Genomic DNA, 20,152 nt, shown 5'->3' with positions numbered 1-20,152 from the left:
GGATTAGTTGCTAGTAGGAAAAATTCCACGGCACATCCAGGGCGTAAAATAAGATCACTGCTTGAGAAAGATCCCAGGAGGTGGATCGAAAACGTCGCTGTCTGGTGAATAAAAGTTGATCTCATTTTACGCCCTGGATGTGCCGTGGAATTTTTCCTACTAACTACTTGAAGGGGGATCGCCTTCACAGCCGCTTGTACGTATTTACAGCAGTGCGGCTCCTTTTCGCTTAATTTGTCTGTATTAGTTGCTAGTTAGCAGCTATTCCTGACTGTTATATGGAAGGACATGTTTTATCTGTCTTAGTTATCTGCTTATTTTTCTTAAATCTTCATTTTCTCTTATCTTGGATGACATTTTGGGGCTTTGGAACCGATTACTCAACTTACAATGGTTTCAACATACAATGGTCATCCTGGAACCAATTAATATTGTAACTTGAGGGACCACTGTATATGTTTAATTATTTTGGTAAATAAATAAATTCCATTAATCCATTCACAATGTCATGCTCTTCCAGAGGTTTTTGTAAGATTATCGGGCAGTTTCTCTGCCTACAAGATATTATCACAGATGCTTGGTTTACTTTTGCAGTTCTCAAAACTGAATTTGACTCAGCAGAGATCACATGCCTCTTCTTCACAGCAAAAATGTTATAACATGACCAGAGTTGAGAAAAATACCTTAATCTTTAACTTCTACAAACCTATGAATACAGAATCAACCTAATATGAAAAGTTGTTATTCTAAAAATCTTCATCTACTTGCATATTATAAGTTATACCAGCAAGAATTAGTCTTTATGTAGAAAACTATGATTTAAATCAAGCCTTACTGACCAGTGATTTAAATCAAATCCACCCTGCTTGGGGAGTAATTGATAATTACTGGAGGGTCCAGCAGAAGGACACCCTGTGATCAATGTCTCATCAGAGGCTATGAAACAGCAAACTCTGTTTGCCTATACTTGTTCACAAGCTTCAGTGCCATTCCACCTCTTAGCTATACAGTTTTTGATGCAGAAGACAGAGGTGGACTCAGCAGGAAAAAGAAGCATAATCCATCCTTTATATTTCCAATTCCCTTTGAATACACACCTGCCTTTTGCCCAAAAAACTGCATGTGTAATTTCAGCCCTGCACAATGTCTTGTAATGATACCTTTCACTTAGCTATTCATCGCTTCATTCTGGAGAATGGAGATGAAAAAAGGTACTTTTAATCCATATGCAAATGAGCAGTTAAGTGCACCGAGGGCAGGCCCAGGGCACTTTGTGCACCCTTGCTGCTCCTGCTTCCTCAGCCAGCCCCTTCATCTTGACTTATTAGGTTATTTTCACACTTGCTTTGTTGTTTTCCGGTATTGAGATCGGGCAGGGGATCACAATACCGGAAAAAAACATTTCCGTTTAGTCCTCATGCATTCCGAATGGAAAGAGATCCGTTCAGGGTGCATCAAGATGTCTTCCGTTCCGGCAGCATTCAGTTTTGTGACCGGACATAAAATCGCTGCAAGCTGCGATTTTGTGTCCGGTCATAATAAAGGAATAAATATGGCTCCGGCACCAAAAACAATGTAAGTCAATGGTGACGAATCAGCCTTAAAAAAAAAAAAAAAAAAAAAAACACACACACACACACACTATCTGTCACCCATTGACTTTCAGTGCATTTAGCGACGGATCAGTTTATTTCCATTTTCATTTCACACAACATCATCCTAATGGAAGGGATGCATCTTGATGTGCAAAATCAAAAGGGGTCAGTTTAAAGGGAGTCTTTCACCTAATCTGAGCGTTTTAGACCGCTCAGATCAGGTTATAGACTCTTTAATCCTCATTACGATTATACCTTTGTCTTATGTGTCCCTCGCCCAGATAATGAAAATAACACTTTTTAAACTTATGCAAATTACCTTCTGAAGGTGCCCAGGGGCAGCGTTACTGGGCGATGTGCCCAGAAAAACACACCTCCAGCCGGCGGACGTCACGAGCGGCACCAGAGGACGGCGGGCTGGGAACTGGCCCGCACCTGCGCACTGCTCTGCCCATTATGGGCAGAGGAACATCCTTTCATATTGCGCATGCGCCGGCCGGCTGTCTTTAGTTGCACTCCTTATCCAAGGCGAAAAGGAGCTCTTATCTGCTTTTTTGCCTTTGTTAGGGCCAAAAAACTGTATAAAACAGGTTCTTGTCAATCCTCCATTCTTTAGTAACTTCAATATAATGAAGAATGGCCCTTCTCACGTCTAAATGATAAAATTTCTCTTCTTGCTCGTTCCTAGGATTGGCACAGAATGGTAGGAAATTGGGGTCTAGTTTAAAAATTTGCTTATCTTCTAAGACACTAAGGAAGGGCTCCTGGGTGGACAGGGCCTGGAGCTCACATACTCTCCTAGCAGAGGTTATTGCTACTAAGAAAATGGTTTTGAGAGTAAGCCATTTGATAGACAGGGTATAAAGGGGTTCAAACGGGGAATACGACAACCCTAAAAGAACCGTATCTAGGTTTCCATGGAGCCACCATATTCTTAATTCTAGGCTTCAACCTGGCTGCTTTCAGGAATCTAGAAATCCAGGGAACCTCATAAAGACTAGTATTATAGAGGGCACCCAGGGCAGACACCTGTACTCTTAAGCGTGCTTGGGGGAGAGATCCATATCCAACCCATTCTGGAGAAATTCCAGAATGAGAGGAATATTAGTTAAACTTGTCACCACAGTTCTTCTCAGTGCCGTAATCTCGCGCAGGCGACACTGTAGTGCGGACTACTGGCACTGGCTTCAACGAGTCAACTGCGCATGCGCCGGTTCCCTCTGTGCGAGATTACGGCACTGAGAAGAACTGACGTCAGGGATAGTGAAGTGAATCAATTAAGTGGTAGGTGGTGCTGGGCTCCGGATCGATGGGCGCGGCTGGGCTCCAACATATCGTGGGACAACCCCTTTCCGCCTTCCTGTCCATGGGATCTTTCAATTGTGTGGCGTCTTCAAAAGGGAAAAAACGCACGTTTTGTGACTTTGGCCACTGGAGCATCGACTCTAGGGATGGACTCCCAGTCTGTGGATACCTCCTCTTAATGCCGCGGGGAATGAAGGAACCTTTTTCAGGTTTATCCCATTCGGCTTTCATTAGCTTCTGTACGTTATCTGGCACTGGAAACACAGACAGATGCCTTTCCCCCAGACCCCCGAATATCTCCTCCTGAATATCCAGGATCTCAGGATTTACTGAATCGGAATCACTTCTCGGTCTAGAAGGGGGCCTGGGGGAGAGGAGGACGCATCTCTTGTTTGGGATGCCAGGGCAGATTGAACCTCTTCTCTAACCATGGCCTTGATGTCTTCCAACAGGCCAGAGGACTCCGACTTCACAACAGATGCAGTACATTCCTTGCACAGCGGTTTAGAACCAGAAGAGGGCAGACGTTTAAAACACACCTTCCAGAGGAGGAAGACTCCTTTTCTCCCTGTACCTTATAAAGGAGAGAAGGGTCAGCCACCACAGGCAACATCACAAAGTAGGGTGCCTGACACAGGTTACTCACTGGACCCTGGGTAGAAGAAGGCTCCGATCCTGAGCCAGGTGTGGTAGGGGCACTCATGTTCAGCAGGTCCTGTTCACCAAAATCGCCAGAGGCAGAAGCAGGGGTGAAAATGCTGGGCGCCATCTTCTGCGGGCATTTTGTCCTTTTTATTCCACTGGGTATGCACCGGGACTAGCACCGGCGTGAAATTATGATGCTAAGCCACGCCCCCTCGGCGGCTGACTTCATCACCCAGCGGCTGGAGGGAAGAGTGTTCTAGCATCGCTCCAGCCGCCCTACCACTCTGCATATAGCCCGCCTGGACCGCTGCAGGAGGGAACTTCGCCGGGGCCACCAACACCAGCAGGGGCCCGGGCACAGACCTTTGCAGGAGAAGGCACAGCCGAAGATGGGACAGCAATCCAAAAACAACAGAAATTGTATTCACCCATGTGGCAAAATGGCAACCTTTCGGCTCAACAGTAGAGCCTTTCTCAATCGCATGATACATAAGAGACACCTTTGTTGGCAATCACTTATTCTGGTTTTCTCCCGTATCGGATATAATTGTCTGTGATGAATAAGAATCTATCCAACGCATTCAAGTGTGTTACCTAATAATATCTGCATATGCGAAGAACTATTGATTGCTTGGACTACTAATAAGTTAGGTTTGACTAACAGACGCTACCTTTTTTCTGGATGAAACCTAAAAGATTAATACTCCAGATCGGACAGGTCCCTCTCTGATCATATTTTATGATTGTTACCCACCACATTTAGAATTGCGCATTTTTATACAGTTTCTTTTTATTCTATTCCATGCTGTATGTTTTAGGTCTTAGTTTTATGGTGTATGTATCTGTGATACAATCAGATCCTGGTTGGTTAAACCACCATTCATTTCTATTGTACCCGCCTAGTATTTTATTTTATTTATTTTTTAATAATAAATTCACCCCACATTTTTTAACTATATTTTTGAATAATAAATCCACCTCATATTTTGAACGAAATGGTGTTCTAATAGTCCATGTAGGAACGGATATTTGAGTGCCCCCCTACCTATTCTTTACTCAATAGTTACTAAAACATTTCAGGAGAGGTGACAGGTCCTCGTGTTACAGCTTGGTACTCCGACTATACCAGCGGATGTGGGTGGTATAAGAATTGCAGAGGGTTCAAAGTTTTTATATAAAAAAAAATTGCTGTCAATTCCTGCTTTTACAACGCCCTGAGATGATGATGAACAGATCTCTATGGATGTACGCTGCATTTACAGACAAGCAGAACAACCCCCTGCCCCCCGGCAGTCCCTCACATCTGGAGAATATACTTTCATACGCAGGATAATCCTGAATAAACACATTACACAAGTGTGGTGGCGTGAACGGAGCACCTCTAGTAATAATCATTCCCGACAGACTCCCAGCACCAGAGCTAAACAGAGAAAGTCATCAGAGTCGAGATGTTATTACTTGAATTATTCAGCTGTTATGGCGGGAGAGACGGTTGATTGTATTCACTTTTGAAAAGTGCCCACAGTGACACACCTATAAGTATGAGGGGTGCGAACGACGTGATCCGGCATGTGCGACGCATCTGGGCCTGAGGCTCTATGGGAAGGGCTGAGGGAGAGTGATGGAAGCACTGAGGATTAGACAACAAAAAGGTGGGCAGAATATGGTGTGATTTACTGAATGTCTAGGCGTATGATGAAATGAAGCACACGCTTCTCCTCTGCCACCATTGACTACCTGACACGTGGGGCATCCTTGCTTTTTTAATTCCCCCAAAAAAGAGGTTCTACAGTAGCTGCAGTGTGTATTATACATATTTGTGCCCCAGCTGCTGAAGAACATCATAATACACCCCCCCATGCAAGAGGTTTAATTTAAAAAAAGGGCTGCAGCTAACGATTATTTGAATAATCGATTAGTTGCCGATTAATTTCTACGATTAATCGATTAATCGGGAAAAACGACAAAATTACAAAACAGAGGTTTATATGATCTTACTTGAAAAATTATGTTCAAAGGCCATATTAAAACAAATTGTGGACGACACTTATGGGGGATCTGTGGACGACGCTTATGGGGGATCTGTGGACGACGCTTATGGGGGATCTGTGGACGACGCTTATGGGGGATCTGTGGACGACGCTTATGGGGGATCTGTGGACGACGCTTATGGGGGATCTGTGGACGACGCTTATGGGGGATCTGTGGACGACGCTTATGGGGGATCTGTGGACGACGCTTATGGGGGATCTGTGGACGACGCTTATGGGGGATCTGTGGACGACGCTTATGGGGGATCTGTGGACGACGCTTATGGGGGATCTGTGGACGACGCTTATGGGGGATCTGTGGACGACGCTTATGGGGGATCTGTGGACGACGCTTATGGGGGATCTGTGGACGACGCTTATGGGGGATCTGTGGACGACGCTTATGGGGGATCTGTGGACGACGCTTATGGGGGATCTGTGGACGACGCTTATGGGGGATCTGTGGACGACGCTTATGGGGGATCTGTGGACGACGCTTATGGGGGATCTGTGGACGACGTTTATGGGGGATCTGTGGACGACGTTTATGGGGGATCTGTGGACGACGTTTATGGGGGATCTGTGGACGACGTTTATGGGGGATCTGTGGACGACGTTTATGGGGGATCTGTGGACGACGTTTATGGGGGATCTGTGGACGACGTTTATGGGGGATCTGTGGACGACGTTTATGGGGGATCTGTGGACGACGTTTATGGGGGATCTGTGGACGACGTTTATGGGGGATCTGTGGACGACGTTTATGGGGGATCTGTGGACGACGTTTATGGGGGATCTGTGGACGACGTTTATGGGGGATCTGTGGACGACGTTTATGGGGGATCTGTGGACGACGTTTATGGGGGATCTGTGGACGACACTATTATGGGGGATCTGTGGACGGCGTAGTTATGGAGAGGGGGATATGTGCACTGTTATGGGCATAACAGTGCACAGATCCCTTTCCTCATAACAGTGCACAGACCCCCCTTCCCATAGCGGTGCCATACACAGACCCCCCCCTCCTCCCCATAGCAGTGCTATAGACAGACCCCCCTTCCCCCTAACAGCCCCGGCGCTTGCATATCTTTATTTTACCTTTTTACAATGACGCTCCCGCTCCTGTAACAGCCAGGCAGAGCGGACGGCGGCGTTACGTCACTCAATCACGTGACGCGCCTGCTCCGCCCACTTCATGAATGAAGGAGGCGGAGCAGGCGTGTCACGTGAGCGAGTGACGTTACGCCGCCGTCCGCTCTGCCTGGCTGTTACAGGAGCGGGAGCGTCATTGTAAAAAGGTAAAATAAAGATGCAGCGACCGCCCGCCCGCCCGCCCGAATAGCAACGAATCGGCGATTATTCGATAACTGGATTCGTCGACAACGAATCCAGTTATCGAATATAATCGATTACATCGATTAATCGTTGCAGCCCTAAAAAAAAGGATTTGATATCAAATCAATCTCTGCCTTAGAGTACTTTCACACTTGCGTTAAAGTTTTCCGGCATTGAGTTCCGTCCTAGGGGCTCAATATCCGAAAAAAAATGATCAGTTTTATCCTAATGCATTCTGAATAGAAAGCAATCCGTTCAGTATGTATCAGGATGTCTTCAGTTCAGTCACTCTTACGGTATTTGGACGGAAAAAATACCGCAGCATGCTGCAGTATTTTCTCTGGCAAAAATTCCGGAACACTTACTCCGGCATTAATTTCCATTGAAATGTATTAGTGCTGGATCCGGCATTAAAAAAATGGGAAAAAAATAAATACTAGATCCGTTTTTCCAGATGACACCGGAGAGAGGATCTGGTATTTCAATGCATTTGTCAAACGGATCCGCATCCAGAAACAAATGGTTTCCGTTTGAACACGTTTTTCCGGGTCCAGAACTGCCGGATTCCTCTAACGCAAGTGTGAAAGTACCCTTACACTTCAAAATGATGTTCTGCAGCAGCTGAAGTATTGTGAGAAATAATACACTGTATGTAATATTCTTATAATGTACAGTACGTGGCTTGAATGTCGCCTAGCTATGGCACATGTGAAATGCATTTGTGATAGGGCGGTATGAATCAGATTAGCTCTGTATGAACCTGAGGCATATTGTTGCACAGATTATTCATTATGAATCGCCCTTTCCAGTGACATTTAGATGCACTGGAAGCAACAAAGGACCATGGACGACCTATCTCTGTCCTTTACATTACACAGACAGGTCATTGGGTAATGCTCACAGGAGTTGGACCAAGCCCCCTATAGGAATGGAAGGGTAGCGTGCATATGTGACCACCGCCTCACTCACTACCTGGAACTAACCACTGCTTGGCTGTCACTAGCAGTCATGCAGTAGTGAATGGAAAGGTGATCGCATGTGCACTTCTACTCGGATCAAAGAAAATTGTGACCTCCATTCTTGTGATCAGGGGTCCTAGCGGTCACGCCCCCAGTAAGCATTAATTTATCATCTGCCATGTGGATAGGTGATCAATGCTGATGTGGGGTAAATTTTGCAGTGAAAGGAAACCGAACACTTAAAGGGGTTATCCGAGTTATGGGGGGGGGGGGGGGGTATAACAACAATGCCTGAGAGCTCCCTCATGAATATTTTTGTAATTTGGATGGACTTGTTGAGGGGGCCAGGGCTCTAATAACAATCCCCAGACGCGGAAGGGAAACGGGTAAACTGGCCCATGAAAGTGAGGGAAGGAGCCAGACACATACCCTGCTGCCGAATGAATCTATCACCACGGCTCTGGTAAGGATCGCGCATGCACGATCGCTTACAATCGCCGAGGCTGTGTGAGGCGAGCGAGAGAGGGGTGGGCACCAAAGGCTCTGACGTCTCGTTTACAGAGCTGGGCCACTCCCTCAAGCAGGGAGAAGCCTGGAAACGAGACGTCAGCGCCTGAGCAGGGTTGATGACGTCGGCAGTGGCGAAACAGCGCCAAATCAATAAAGTAAGTGATTCAGAAAAGAGTTTAATATAGTAATAATATAATAGCTCTTAGCATACATTTTTATAACTCGGATAAGCTCTTTGAAGGGGTTGTTCAGAGTTGGCAATTCCAATGGTCATAACTTATGGCCAATTGAAAAAAAAAAAACTCTCACCTGTCCGGGAGTGACTTGGTCCCATTACTTCTGCAGCCATTAATTGGCAATTACAGGACCAAGTCACTTCTGGTCTGGCAGGGACCGGAAGCGACCAGGAACAGCAGGGCTGTATATAGGCGAGTTTTTAAAAAAAAAATTATTGGGCATATGTTACAACTAATGGGACCGCTAGCTCCAAGGCAATACAACCCTTGGTTGATTTCTGGGGTTCCCAGCGGTAGGGGACTTGAAAATTGCTCAGTAGTTGCTTTCATCAAGTAGGGATTGTCCATGGTAGAGCGCCTTTTAACGATACAGGCTGATTAAGCATATCAATAATTCTGTTATGGGTGTATCACCCACATTCAGAGGCGCCCAGCCATAACTTTCACTATTATGTCAAATAGTGGAAAAACATGAGTAAGATATGGACGGCAAAGGCACCACAGGTGATCTTATCTATGGACAGATACAAATTATCTTTACCTGTATATAACCTATAGCATTGTCCAGACCGGTTCCTCCCGCTGCGTCCAGCTCTTTGATTGGCTGATGCTTGTGAAACAGGAACTAAAACCAGCGATTCCACCGCACGCTTGGGGTCATATGCTCGCAGCTTAACAAAACCGCAGTCTACAACAAAGGTGATCCTGTTTATAGTGATGGAGGTCTCTGCAATGTTCGTGGCAACAACTACCTAAGAGAAAAGATTATAATATGTCAAATAAAGTAGGTTTTTGAAGACCTAAGCCAAGCCTTCCTCAAACCAAGCACCACCTGCCATACCTTTCGAACACTATGGGGGGCTCTCTCAAACACCTTCATCTGTTCTGAAGAAGGGAGTCCAGCGTACATGGGGAGAACGCGTAGGTGCTTCTTCATGCCTGAGCGAGCAAGACTACGGGCCTGCTCCACCAACATGGACACCACACTTTCCACTTCTTCCTGGTAATGGGACATGAAGAGCATTAGATGAAGATCTGCTACACATTCTGGTTTTAGGTGCTGAGAATTTGCCCAGTGCAGCCGATGTATTTTATTGCTTTTGAGGGGCCATTATGTAATTGTACCTTGCCTCGTATCTTTCATTTTTTTTTTTTATGGGGTGAGGCAGTCTGCAGTGTCTGCTTTACAACCGCAGGAAGGCAATTACCATGTAGAAAGCTCCATACACGATGTGGTAGCTGAACCTGGTTACTGCAGCACTGCTCCCATTCACTCAAAGTCCCAAAAACCCATTTAAAAGGGTTACCAGCTTCCGATGACCCCATAACCATATGCCCCCATTTAGTTATAGTAGAAGTAGAAGTTTGGTATAACCTCAAATAAATGTATACTAAATAGGGTCTCCCCTCTGACCCACTTTCGACCAGGGAAGACTGCAAACACAATCAAGCACTGAATGAAGCGAGAGGTGCGGATCTCTCTATTCATGCTTATGTTGTGTGGTTAGCTCATTCTGTAACTTCCAAAGTCACAAATGGAAAGAGTTGCACATACGTTACCACGTATTCAACCATTCTCCGGCTGAATGCAGCCGCCTTAGACTGTCTCTCCTGGGTGGAAGGATTTAGGGGACATCCGTTCTCCTGAAATGTGGGGATCCCACAGATGATGTCCCATGGTCATGCTACAAATGTCTAAGATGGGAAAACCTCTCTCAATATTTGCAACATAGGGGAAATTATTAAGACTGGAGTTTCTGACAGCAGTCTTAAAAAGCAACCTCGTTGGCATACAATGTGCCAAAATTACTCAGAGACACCTCTTCATAATATTGGCACATCCTTGGGAGGCCATCAGTAAATGAAATGTACTCCAACTGGTGCACATATTCTTAAGCATGTCGGGCCTCCGAGGTCCTGCCTACAGTATATTGCTATCTTCCGTTCAATTGCTCCATTTAGGATTCTAAATACATAAAACAAACCATCTGCACCTAAAACGAAGAGAAACTAAAGAAAAAAAAATATCCTATTGTACAGTGATATTATTCTTTTTTTTTTTTTTGTTATGTATTTCTCAGTACCTGGCCTGTAAGGAAAGCAAGAACGTCACCCTCCAAGTCACTCTGGTGGATCTTCATGACTGTCTGCACTGTAGACTTCATGTAATCCGGAACAGGGCTGGAAGAAAGAGTATAACCCAAAAACATAGAAGAGGAGACGGTTAAAGAGATTGTCTCACCTCAGACTTTGATGGCATATTGCTAGGATATGCCACCAATGTCAGATAGGTGCAGGTGCCACGTCTGGGACCAGCTATTATCTCCAAAACGATCCGATCTGTGGCTCTGCAAAAAAAAGATAGACCGTGTCCTATTCTTGTCCACAATTGCGAACAAGAATAGGCATTTTCTATGATAGTGCAGGTAATGTGCAGTCCGCAAACTGCAGAACACACACGAGCTGGCATCCGTGTTTTGCGGATCACTACTGTCGTCTGAATGAAGGACTCAGGGAGCCCCGTCCCTCTAGCCAACCTCTCAGATGATTTCACTATTGAAGGTAGCATCTGAGGGGTTACAATTGATGGAATCTGTTTCCTACCCCAGTCACTGCAGGCAGGGATCTGTATAATACAAGTGATACTTGCCATGCATGGAGTGAGCCCGAGAGCCCACTCCATACACACCTGAGGCACACAGTTATGCCTGCTGGCCTGAAGAGGTTACAATATGACACAGAATAAGGAAATAGATCAGTCTTTATGAAAAAGGGTAGAGACTCTCACCTCTGTGTATAGAAAATGTCAACTGGGAACGTCCTTCCCTCCACAGTTAAGATAGCGCATGTGTCTCTGCTGGGGTCACTAGTGTCATTCTGGTTGAAGAAAGCCTTGAATTTCTGTGTGGATAAACCCAGCGGTGATATACGTGGAAACCAACAAGATAGGAGATATATCACATATTCTTGACAAGTTGGTCTCATGATTTACCTCTGCATCCAGTGTTGCCGAGGCCACAATCAGTCTCAGGTCTCCTCGTTTCTTTTGAATCTGCAAATCCGGGAAAGAACACCAACATTTAGAACATACTATAGGAAACAGTCCTAATGTCAATGATGGGAGTTATAAACTGAGACTCCCACCAATCACTATAGGATAATGGGCATTACAGTCATATTTATTTCAGAGCTATCAACATAACTCAGTGGTGGTTAGGGGGGGGGGGGGAGAGATCTCAGACACGGATCGAAGAAGGTCTTGGCTCATAGAACACCACCAATGCTCCATATGGTAGGACGCAATGACATGTCAGAAGACGTTTTATGGGGTTACCCCAACAAAAGCATCGCACTCTAATGCTAAATGGGAATCTACTTTGCCTCGCACCAAAAAAACTATGGAGGTCCAAAATAATGGCATTTAAAGGGGTATTCCCATCACAGACAATGGGGGCATATCAATAGGATATGGCCCCATTGTCTGATATGTGCGGGTCCCACCTCTGGGACTGAGAACGGAAGGAACGGAAAGTGGCAGAGGGCGCAGCCGCCCTCTATTCATTTTTATGGGGCTGCCGTCAGCCCCGTAGAAAGGAATGGGAGCGGCGGCCGTGCAAGTGCAGTGCGCTCCCATTCACTTGTATGGGGAGAGCACTTGGCGGTGGCCGGCCACCATTCTCCCTGGTACGTTCTCAGCGTAGGTGACCCGCACCTATTAGACAATGGGGCATATCCTAGCGATGGGAAACCCCTTTAATACTGTCCTATAGAGGGCTGCCGTCATTCAACTACGGATGTGTACAAATCAGAAGCCAAGGTAAAATACAGGAGAAATCACACTATGATGTTTGCCCACCTTTTTCAGAAGGCCAATAGCGATGTCAGTGTACAGTGTCCGTTCATGGGCCTCATCCAACATCAGTACACTGCAAGAGAAGACAGGGTTATGCTGCTCCTGCTGAGACAAGAAAGCCTAAAGTCTAACTGGAACCAGTACAGATAAAACAGGTTTTATACTTTTATGTAAGATGCAGTGTATTTCTGCCCTTGCCAGAGCGCGGTGAACAGAACTTAATATTATAGATAAGCTGTCCTTATATCATCAGCAGAACCTACCTGTATCTGGTGAGAAGTGGATCCGACATCATTTCTCGGACAAGCATGCCATCTGTCAGAAACTGTTGGACCAAGCACACAACAGACACAGTTATACAGAAGGCTGATCAGGAGACATAAGCAAGTCATAAGAAAGCAGCAAGTGACAGTAACACTAAATTTATGGGCTGTCCGTGTGCCCTAAGAGGTCTCATGAATGCCACGGAGAGAGGTTGGGATACATCCCTCTACTAGCCAGAGAGGGTCTTTAGCTGGAGGATCAGCGGGACTATGTATTCCATGATTACTTAGTTTTAGGGTTCAGTGTCAAATTTAGGCCCCTTTCAGACAAGCGAGTGTCTCGCTGTGGACTCGCAGCTCATCACTCGTCCTGAACTTTCAGTGCTGCCGGGGTCGCATAGCATTATATTGATTTATGATGCTATGTAACCCTTACAGTTCTGGCATGTATTGGATAACACTGACCTAACGCTGTCAGTGTTATCCAATACATGCCAGAACTGGAAGGGTTACATAGCATCATAAATCAATATAATGCTATGCGACCCCGGCAGTGCTGGGAGTTCCGGCGAGTGCCTCGTTGCTGACTCGGACAAGTTCGTCTGAAAGGGGCCTTACTGTGGCTGTGCTAGCAGATAAAACACGATTACTAGGGGCTCTAGAAGTCAGACCCCTAGTTATAAGAAGGAAGCAGGAGCTCTTGTGATCTTACCTTGATACGTGTGGTTTGAGGGTCAGTACAATCGTCAAATCTTATACAGTAGCCAACTTCATGTCCCAGCAGGGCTCCACGTTCTTCTGCCACTCTCCCTGCCACCTAGACCGATATCAGAGTCACATTTTGCTTTGAAGTGGCATTGTACTTTTATTAAACTTTTCATATGTTATAGGGACATTTCAAATCTTTAGATTAGGTGTGGATCTGCGCTCTGAGACCCCCACCGATCTCTAGAACAAGGGGAGAGAAGTGTGTGCCGAGTGCGCTCTCTCTCCTCGCTGCACAAGACGGGCCCGTATACTTTCTATCGAGTCGGTCTCACATCCTAGTCCTGCAGTGAGGGGACAGAACGTACTCAGCGCTCAGACCCCCACAGATGTCCCTATAACATATCAAAAGTTTAAAGAAAGCACAGTGCCACTTTAAAATTTGCACAAAAAGATCTTTGGTCCTACTTTGCCGCAAACAATTCACATCAAGCGAAAGTGCATCACTGCCTAGAAATTCAGGACCATGTATACTGCTGGCTGTTGTATGTGACTTTCTGCACTGGCCTGGCTAAGAGACTGATGCAGCAGGAGCTACTAAGAGCTCTCTTGTCTCGGCGATCACCTCTGCAGAGAGAGAGATGGAGCTGGAAGCAGTCAGTGGCTTCGCTCAGCTGTATTTATTCTCCACATTCCTGTACTTCTGAATTGCAGAAATCAAAACCAGCCCCATGTTATCTCCTTCTCAACATCTGCAGCAGATGTGACACTGTAGCTACAGTACACCTCCCAAAATAGTAGTGTACCCCAACATGGTACCAAATAAAATATAATCCAGAAATAAAATATAGCAAAATAATAAAAGATTTTGTTTAAAACATGTTTTTTATAGTGCAAAAGTATTAAAATATTTATATATAAAAATGTATAAAAATATTTCTATAAAAAAAATTGCTGCACCGTTAAGTGGGCTGTCCAGGGTTTTACCATTGATGCCCTATGCCAGGGATGGCCAACCTGAGGCTCTCCAGATGTTGCAAAACTACAACTCCCAGCATGCCTGGTCTGCCAACAGCTATCAGCCTACAGCAGGGCATGGTGGGAATTGTAGTTTTACAACAGCTGGAGAGCCACAGGTTGGCCATGCCTGCCCTATGCTCAGAAAATGCTATCAATATCTGATCGGCATCCCGCACCCACACCGATCAGCTATTTCAGAGTAGCTCGGGCGCTGGAACTACGGTACATGGCTCCACCCATTTCTGCAAACGGAGGGGGCTGGTTACTGCACTGCTGCTGTCATTCCCATCAGTGGGATTCACTACAGATAGAGCTGTGTAGGTCCTGAGCCAACTTCCAGTACAGAACAGCTGATCGACGGGGTGCGGACTGTCGGACCCCCGCCATTCAGATATCGATGGCTTATCGATCAGCTGTTTTAGAGTTTCTCCAGAGCGAGGACTACACATCTCCGTCCCCTGTGTAGTGGAGGGAGCTGCTCCTATTCACTTCACAATTGTTCCAGCAGTATAACCACACTCATGCAGTAGTCATCACGGAGTCAGAAGTTGCCAGTTTGTAGAAATAATACCGTTTTTGGAGCAAACTACTATCCAGTATTCACCTATATGACGGTCTCCTGCACTAAGCACAGTGACCAAAGCATGATTTGTATCTGCACAATGATTGTCGTGGAGCTTACCGAAACTGCTGCCACCCTGCGAGGCTGGGTCACGCCAACGACTCTCCCTTCTGCCGTCCATCCAGCTTCTGTCAGGTACTGCATCACAGGAGAAACATTCATGAAACGACAAGAGGATTTACCTGTTATAAACTTATGGGAGAGATTTGTAAGACACACGTGGCTTATTTAGCTGCGGCTTTTGCCACATATTTGGCTGTGGTCCTGCTGCCAATTTGACCCTCTGCATTGCAAAGGATTACATTTGCGGTGGAAATTTTGCAGCATATATTGACACGCTGCAGATTTACAATGAGTGCCGCGTGTTAAGTCATGTGCTATGCGAGCTTATGCTTGTGCTCACTCCACACTGCTAAAAGCCTGTACCCATGTGGTATGTAAGGTTTTTAGCAGGGGAAGCGAGCGCAGGCAGAAGCTCTCATGGTACATCGCTGCTCCTGTCTGTGCCCGCCCCACAGTGGAATCTGTACTTCCATATACCACTGACATGTCAGCAGTGTATGGCAGTACGACTGCAACGAGCTACAGCCATCTGAACCTCCTATGCCTATTTTGCTGGAAGAACATAAAAAAAATATATATATATATAAATAAAGGAAAGCAATGGCGGCACCGGAATGCAAAAAGGGGTGCTATGTCCAGGGATGTAGCAGCTTACCCCATCAATAGGAAACGAAAAAAGGACAGCACTCCAAGTAAAAGTGATGATGATTTAATCACCCATGTGCAGGCAACATTTCAGCTCATACAAGAGCCTTTGTCAAGCCTCGACAAAGGCTCTTGTATGAGCTGAAATGTTGCCTGCACATGGGTGATTAAATCATCATCACTTTTACTTGGAGTGCTGTCCTTTTTTCGTTTCATATATATATATATATATATATATATATATATATATATATATATATATATATATTGTATTAGAAAAATTATTTTATCGCATTTACAATAAGTTTTAATAAAGTACATAGAAAGATTTAGGTGCACTTTAAACATTTTTTTAATATACTTTATCAGGGAAAGATGTTTCTTTGCACTAGGAAACAGGGTGTAAAGAGTCTTCTTAGAGAAACTGCCTGAGCATTGCCAGGGAGAATCTGTCTTCAGTTCTACTGAGCGCTGAAGACGCGTTTGTGTAACAAGTCAGATAGACAGGGTGATGGACAGCGATTGTTAGCGCTCATGTACATAGTCACAAGAGTCAGGCTGGAAGCCTCTGTATGTCCCACACAGGTGTCTTCACAGAAGACTGAAGACAGCCTCTCCTTAGCAGTGCTCAGAGATATGCTAAGAAGTCTTTTTACATCCTATTTTCTAGTAGAAAGAAACACAATTCCTTAATAAAGTATATGACAAAAATGTTTAACATCCCTGTCCCTACACTTAAAAATAAACAAACAATGACAGTGCACCCCACCCAGTAAGCCCCCTTAGAAATCCTCCACACAGAATTAGTAGCCTAGTGATGCCCTGGTAGTGTACCCATGCAGTACAATGTCCCCTTAGTGTCTCCCCAGATGCCCCATTAGTGCCTCTAATGAATAGTCCCCTAGCCCCATTCTCGAACAAAACACATCACTTATTACAGTCTGTGCCGACGGTGGTTCGGTGCGCCAGATGTGATAACTTCAGTGCACTGGGCCTGCTTGTGCCAAGCCACCAACGAAGGGTTTATAGGGCGAATAGTGAAGCAGGGAGCAGAGAGCACCCTGCGTCACCATTGTATTCACCTGTATCTGCATCCTTACAATGCAGACACAGTTGAAATTGGGAGGCAGGCTTCCCAGAACAGCGTCTAAAATCTGGGACTGTTCCACTGGATCTAGGACTGTTGGCAGTCATATGTGCGTGACCACAAGCTCTTACATGTCTGGTGGAAGTTCTGAAAGGGAATCAAAAGAACAGCATGCAACTATTGCACTCGAAAAATAGTTCTATTTTGTGGGGAGTAAAATAATCTATATTTTAAGGACAACCCCTTTAAAATGCAGTAAAGGAACTTTCGTATAAAGCTTTTGGTGGTTCCCCTTTAAGGATCCCATCCAGGGTCAATATTCTGTCTCACCCTTGTGCCCCAGATGCTGAATTACCTGTGGTATTTGTGTGCTTTTCCCGCATCCAGTTTCTCCAATAATCACCACAGTTTGGTAATTTTCCACCAGGTAAAGGATGTGATTTCGGAGCTGTGAAGGTAAAGACAACAAGACATGTGTGAGACGTCTTAGGACCATATGAATGGTCCAGGAAGCATCCCATGACCCTAAGGTACCTTAAATACAGGCAATTTCTGCCTCTGCTGTTCAATGGAAAGCGAAGCATGTGGGTTATAGATGACGGATGACACCTCGGCATTGCTCTGCCTCTCCTCCGCAAGGCTTGCTCCTGGGCCTTCAGTACCTACAACACACAAAGCACAGATCATTACAGACGTCTTTGTAAAAGAACTGCTCCTGGCCACCCGGCCTACTGATGTGAAAGTGGTGGGCTGAAGTCCTCAGCACATCAAGATGGTCAGGAGCTCTGCTGAGCAGGGGATGGAAAGGTGCACCGAGGCTGCAGACCCTTCATTCTCAGGATTGGTAAGCCCCTGCATATGCCCTTACTTTATAACATAGGAATAACCCTTTAGACAATTAAAGGGGGTGTTCTATCCTCAGGATGGGTCACCAATATCTGATAGGTAGGGGTCCAACTGCTAGACAGCTGTTTAAAGAGGCCATGGCACTCTGGTAAGAGCTGCAGCCTCCTTAAAGTATCCCAAGCACAGCGCTGTACATTGTCTAGTGGCGGTGCTTGGTACTGCAGGCCCAGGAAGAGGCCGCAGCGGTCAACGGAGAACCGCAACCTCTTCAAACAGCTGATCAGCAGAGGTGCGGACTCCCATCAATCAACATTAAAGGGGTTGTACCATCTCAGACATTCGGGGTATATCAGTAGGATATGTCTCACCTCTGGGACCTGCACCTATACTTAGAATGAAGCCAGCAAAGTCCCGGAGGGTACACTGCGCATGCGCGGCCGCCCTCCACTCATTCCTATGGGAGCGCCGTAAATAGCCGAGCGCTGGCTCAGCTATTTCCGTCAGCCCCATAGAAGTGAATGGAGCGCAAGTGCAGTGCACCTCTGATTCATTGCAACGGGACTTCTGAAAATAGCTAAGAGTGCCACTTGGCTATTTTTGGATTTCCTATTGGAATGCATGGGGGCTCATGCACACCTCTTAATAAATGTGTCTCATGCTCCACTGTTTGTGCGCCAGAACTGAAATCTACTCCGTGAAACTTATTTTATTACTGGCAAAACATTCTCATTTACAAAAAACTAAAAATACAAAGTGTCACTACACCGCTGATTGTCACCTGGAGTCGGACCCCCACCAATCTGATATTGATGACCTACGCTGAGGATAGGTCATCAATATCTTTGCACTGCATAATCCCCCCCCAAGATCAGCCAACCGTCTGTGTATGGGGAGCTCCTAATTCTACCCCGGCAGATGACATAGGGGGGAGAGAAAGATCGGGCAAAGGGACTATTTTCATCGGATCCTTTCGTGCTCTCAGCTTTCCATTCTCTCCCTGGTGACAACACATACGCTCAATTATGGGTGTGTATGGGGGAGAGATGATTGTCAGTACTTATTGAATGTGTATGTTAGGCCGCATGCACACGACTGTGGTGTGTTTTGCGGTCCGCAAATCGCGGATCTGTGTCTGTGCGTGTTTCGCAATTTGCGGAACGGCACGGACAGCCTTCAATATAAATACCTATTCTTGTCCGCAAAGCGTGAACAAGTATAGGACCTGTTTTTTTTTTGTTTTTTTTGCGGGGCCGCGGAACGGAACAACGGATGCGGAGATCACACAGAGTGCTGTCCGCATCTTTTGCCGCCCCATTGAAGTGAATGGGTCCGCATCCGAGCCGATGCAGACACAAACAAGGCCCGTGTAAATGAGGCCTTGGTGCACATCACTCCAAACAAGGCACATGGGACCCCCGCAGTCAGACACTTATCTATCATGAGAAGAGAGGTGCCCCTTTATTCTGAGGGGGTCCCAGAGCTTGGTCCTAAGGGTCTTGCCTCTGGGGCCTTCACCTAGTGACAGAACATGGCTGAACTTACCCCTGGTCACAAACTCCCGGACATTGCAATGGAGAATCCTTTCAACTGAAGTCCATGGAGCAAGCTCTATGGAGGCATGCCATGTCTTAGCTCACTCTGAAGCCTGCTGAACCGTGAATGCAGCTCTAGAGTACAGTACAGCCTGTGACTTGGGGTACAAGACACTAACCCCATTTTCCCCAGGCCCCCTACGGTAATGCAGCAGCGGCCAATCGCAACGTTTCTTTTTTTATGCAACCTGCACTGGAGAAATGAAAGCTGGATACTGATTGGTCGCTTTAGGCAACAGGTCCAGTGCGCTAGTGATACCTAACAGCCCACGTAATACACCATATACTACGCGCCTGTTTCGTTTTGAGCCTGCCAGGCCACCGTTATCTGCTCTGTTGGTTAAAAACAACGGTGTTCCGAAGAGAACACGTCTCCGTTAGATACCAGCACCAGGACACATCACTGCGGTAGCCTTTAGCGCCCTATTTCACGATCACCCCTCTTACCCGGCTTCCAGAAGCGCACCGGTCCCACGGGCGCCGCCATTTTTGTTTTGGGCTCGCCAAGAGCACGTCTGCGAAAGTGAGCATGCGCGGAGGCAGCAGACGGGCTTGATTGATGGTCGCCATGGTTTCCTTCCGGCTTTTTGGACAGATCGCAAATGCAGTAACCTAGTAACAAGCCAGACAGGGTGCGAGACATGGGGACCCCAATGCGGGCGCCCGTGTATGGAGGGGCCGGCGGCGTGTGCGACAAGTACTGGATGTAGGAGGGAGAAATGGCAGTGACTGGTAGAATGACAGAGGAGAGGAGGGGGCGAGGAGAGGCTGATGTAAAGGGGAGGGGTACAGGCTGACAGAATGGCGGGGCTGGGTGCCCGTGGATACAGGGTAAAGGAAT

General features: G+C 46.2%; 1 protein-coding gene across 2 annotated transcripts in view; it reads right to left on the bottom strand.

The window, feature by feature from the left end:
• Window positions 1-19,849, bottom strand: part of DHX35 (DEAH-box helicase 35) — a 47,436-nt gene extending 27,587 nt beyond the window's left edge. For both annotated transcript variants that reach the window (XM_044297830.1, XM_044297831.1), the window contains exons 1-12: window positions 19,759-19,849; window positions 17,408-17,535; window positions 17,229-17,321; window positions 15,139-15,216; window positions 13,444-13,548; window positions 12,732-12,793; window positions 12,472-12,541; window positions 11,608-11,667; window positions 11,404-11,516; window positions 10,700-10,796; window positions 9,457-9,615; window positions 9,157-9,367 (exon numbers count right to left, since the gene is read on the bottom strand). In XM_044297830.1, coding sequence (XP_044153765.1) covers window positions 9,157-9,367; window positions 9,457-9,615; window positions 10,700-10,796; window positions 11,404-11,516; window positions 11,608-11,667; window positions 12,472-12,541; window positions 12,732-12,793; window positions 13,444-13,548; window positions 15,139-15,216; window positions 17,229-17,321; window positions 17,408-17,535; window positions 19,759-19,798 — 1,216 coding nt within the window. In that variant the 5' untranslated portion in view covers window positions 19,799-19,849. The remainder of the gene's footprint in view (window positions 1-9,156; window positions 9,368-9,456; window positions 9,616-10,699; window positions 10,797-11,403; window positions 11,517-11,607; window positions 11,668-12,471; window positions 12,542-12,731; window positions 12,794-13,443; window positions 13,549-15,138; window positions 15,217-17,228; window positions 17,322-17,407; window positions 17,536-19,758) is intronic.
• Between the last annotated feature and the right edge of the window lie 303 nt (window positions 19,850-20,152).

The sequence above is a fragment of the Bufo gargarizans genome, chromosome 6 (assembly GCF_014858855.1).
Source record: "Bufo gargarizans isolate SCDJY-AF-19 chromosome 6, ASM1485885v1, whole genome shotgun sequence".
Classification (NCBI taxonomy): Eukaryota; Metazoa; Chordata; class Amphibia; order Anura; family Bufonidae; genus Bufo; species Bufo gargarizans.
Note: the sequence above shows the minus strand (reverse complement) of the source record. Positions and strands in the feature narration are given on the sequence as shown.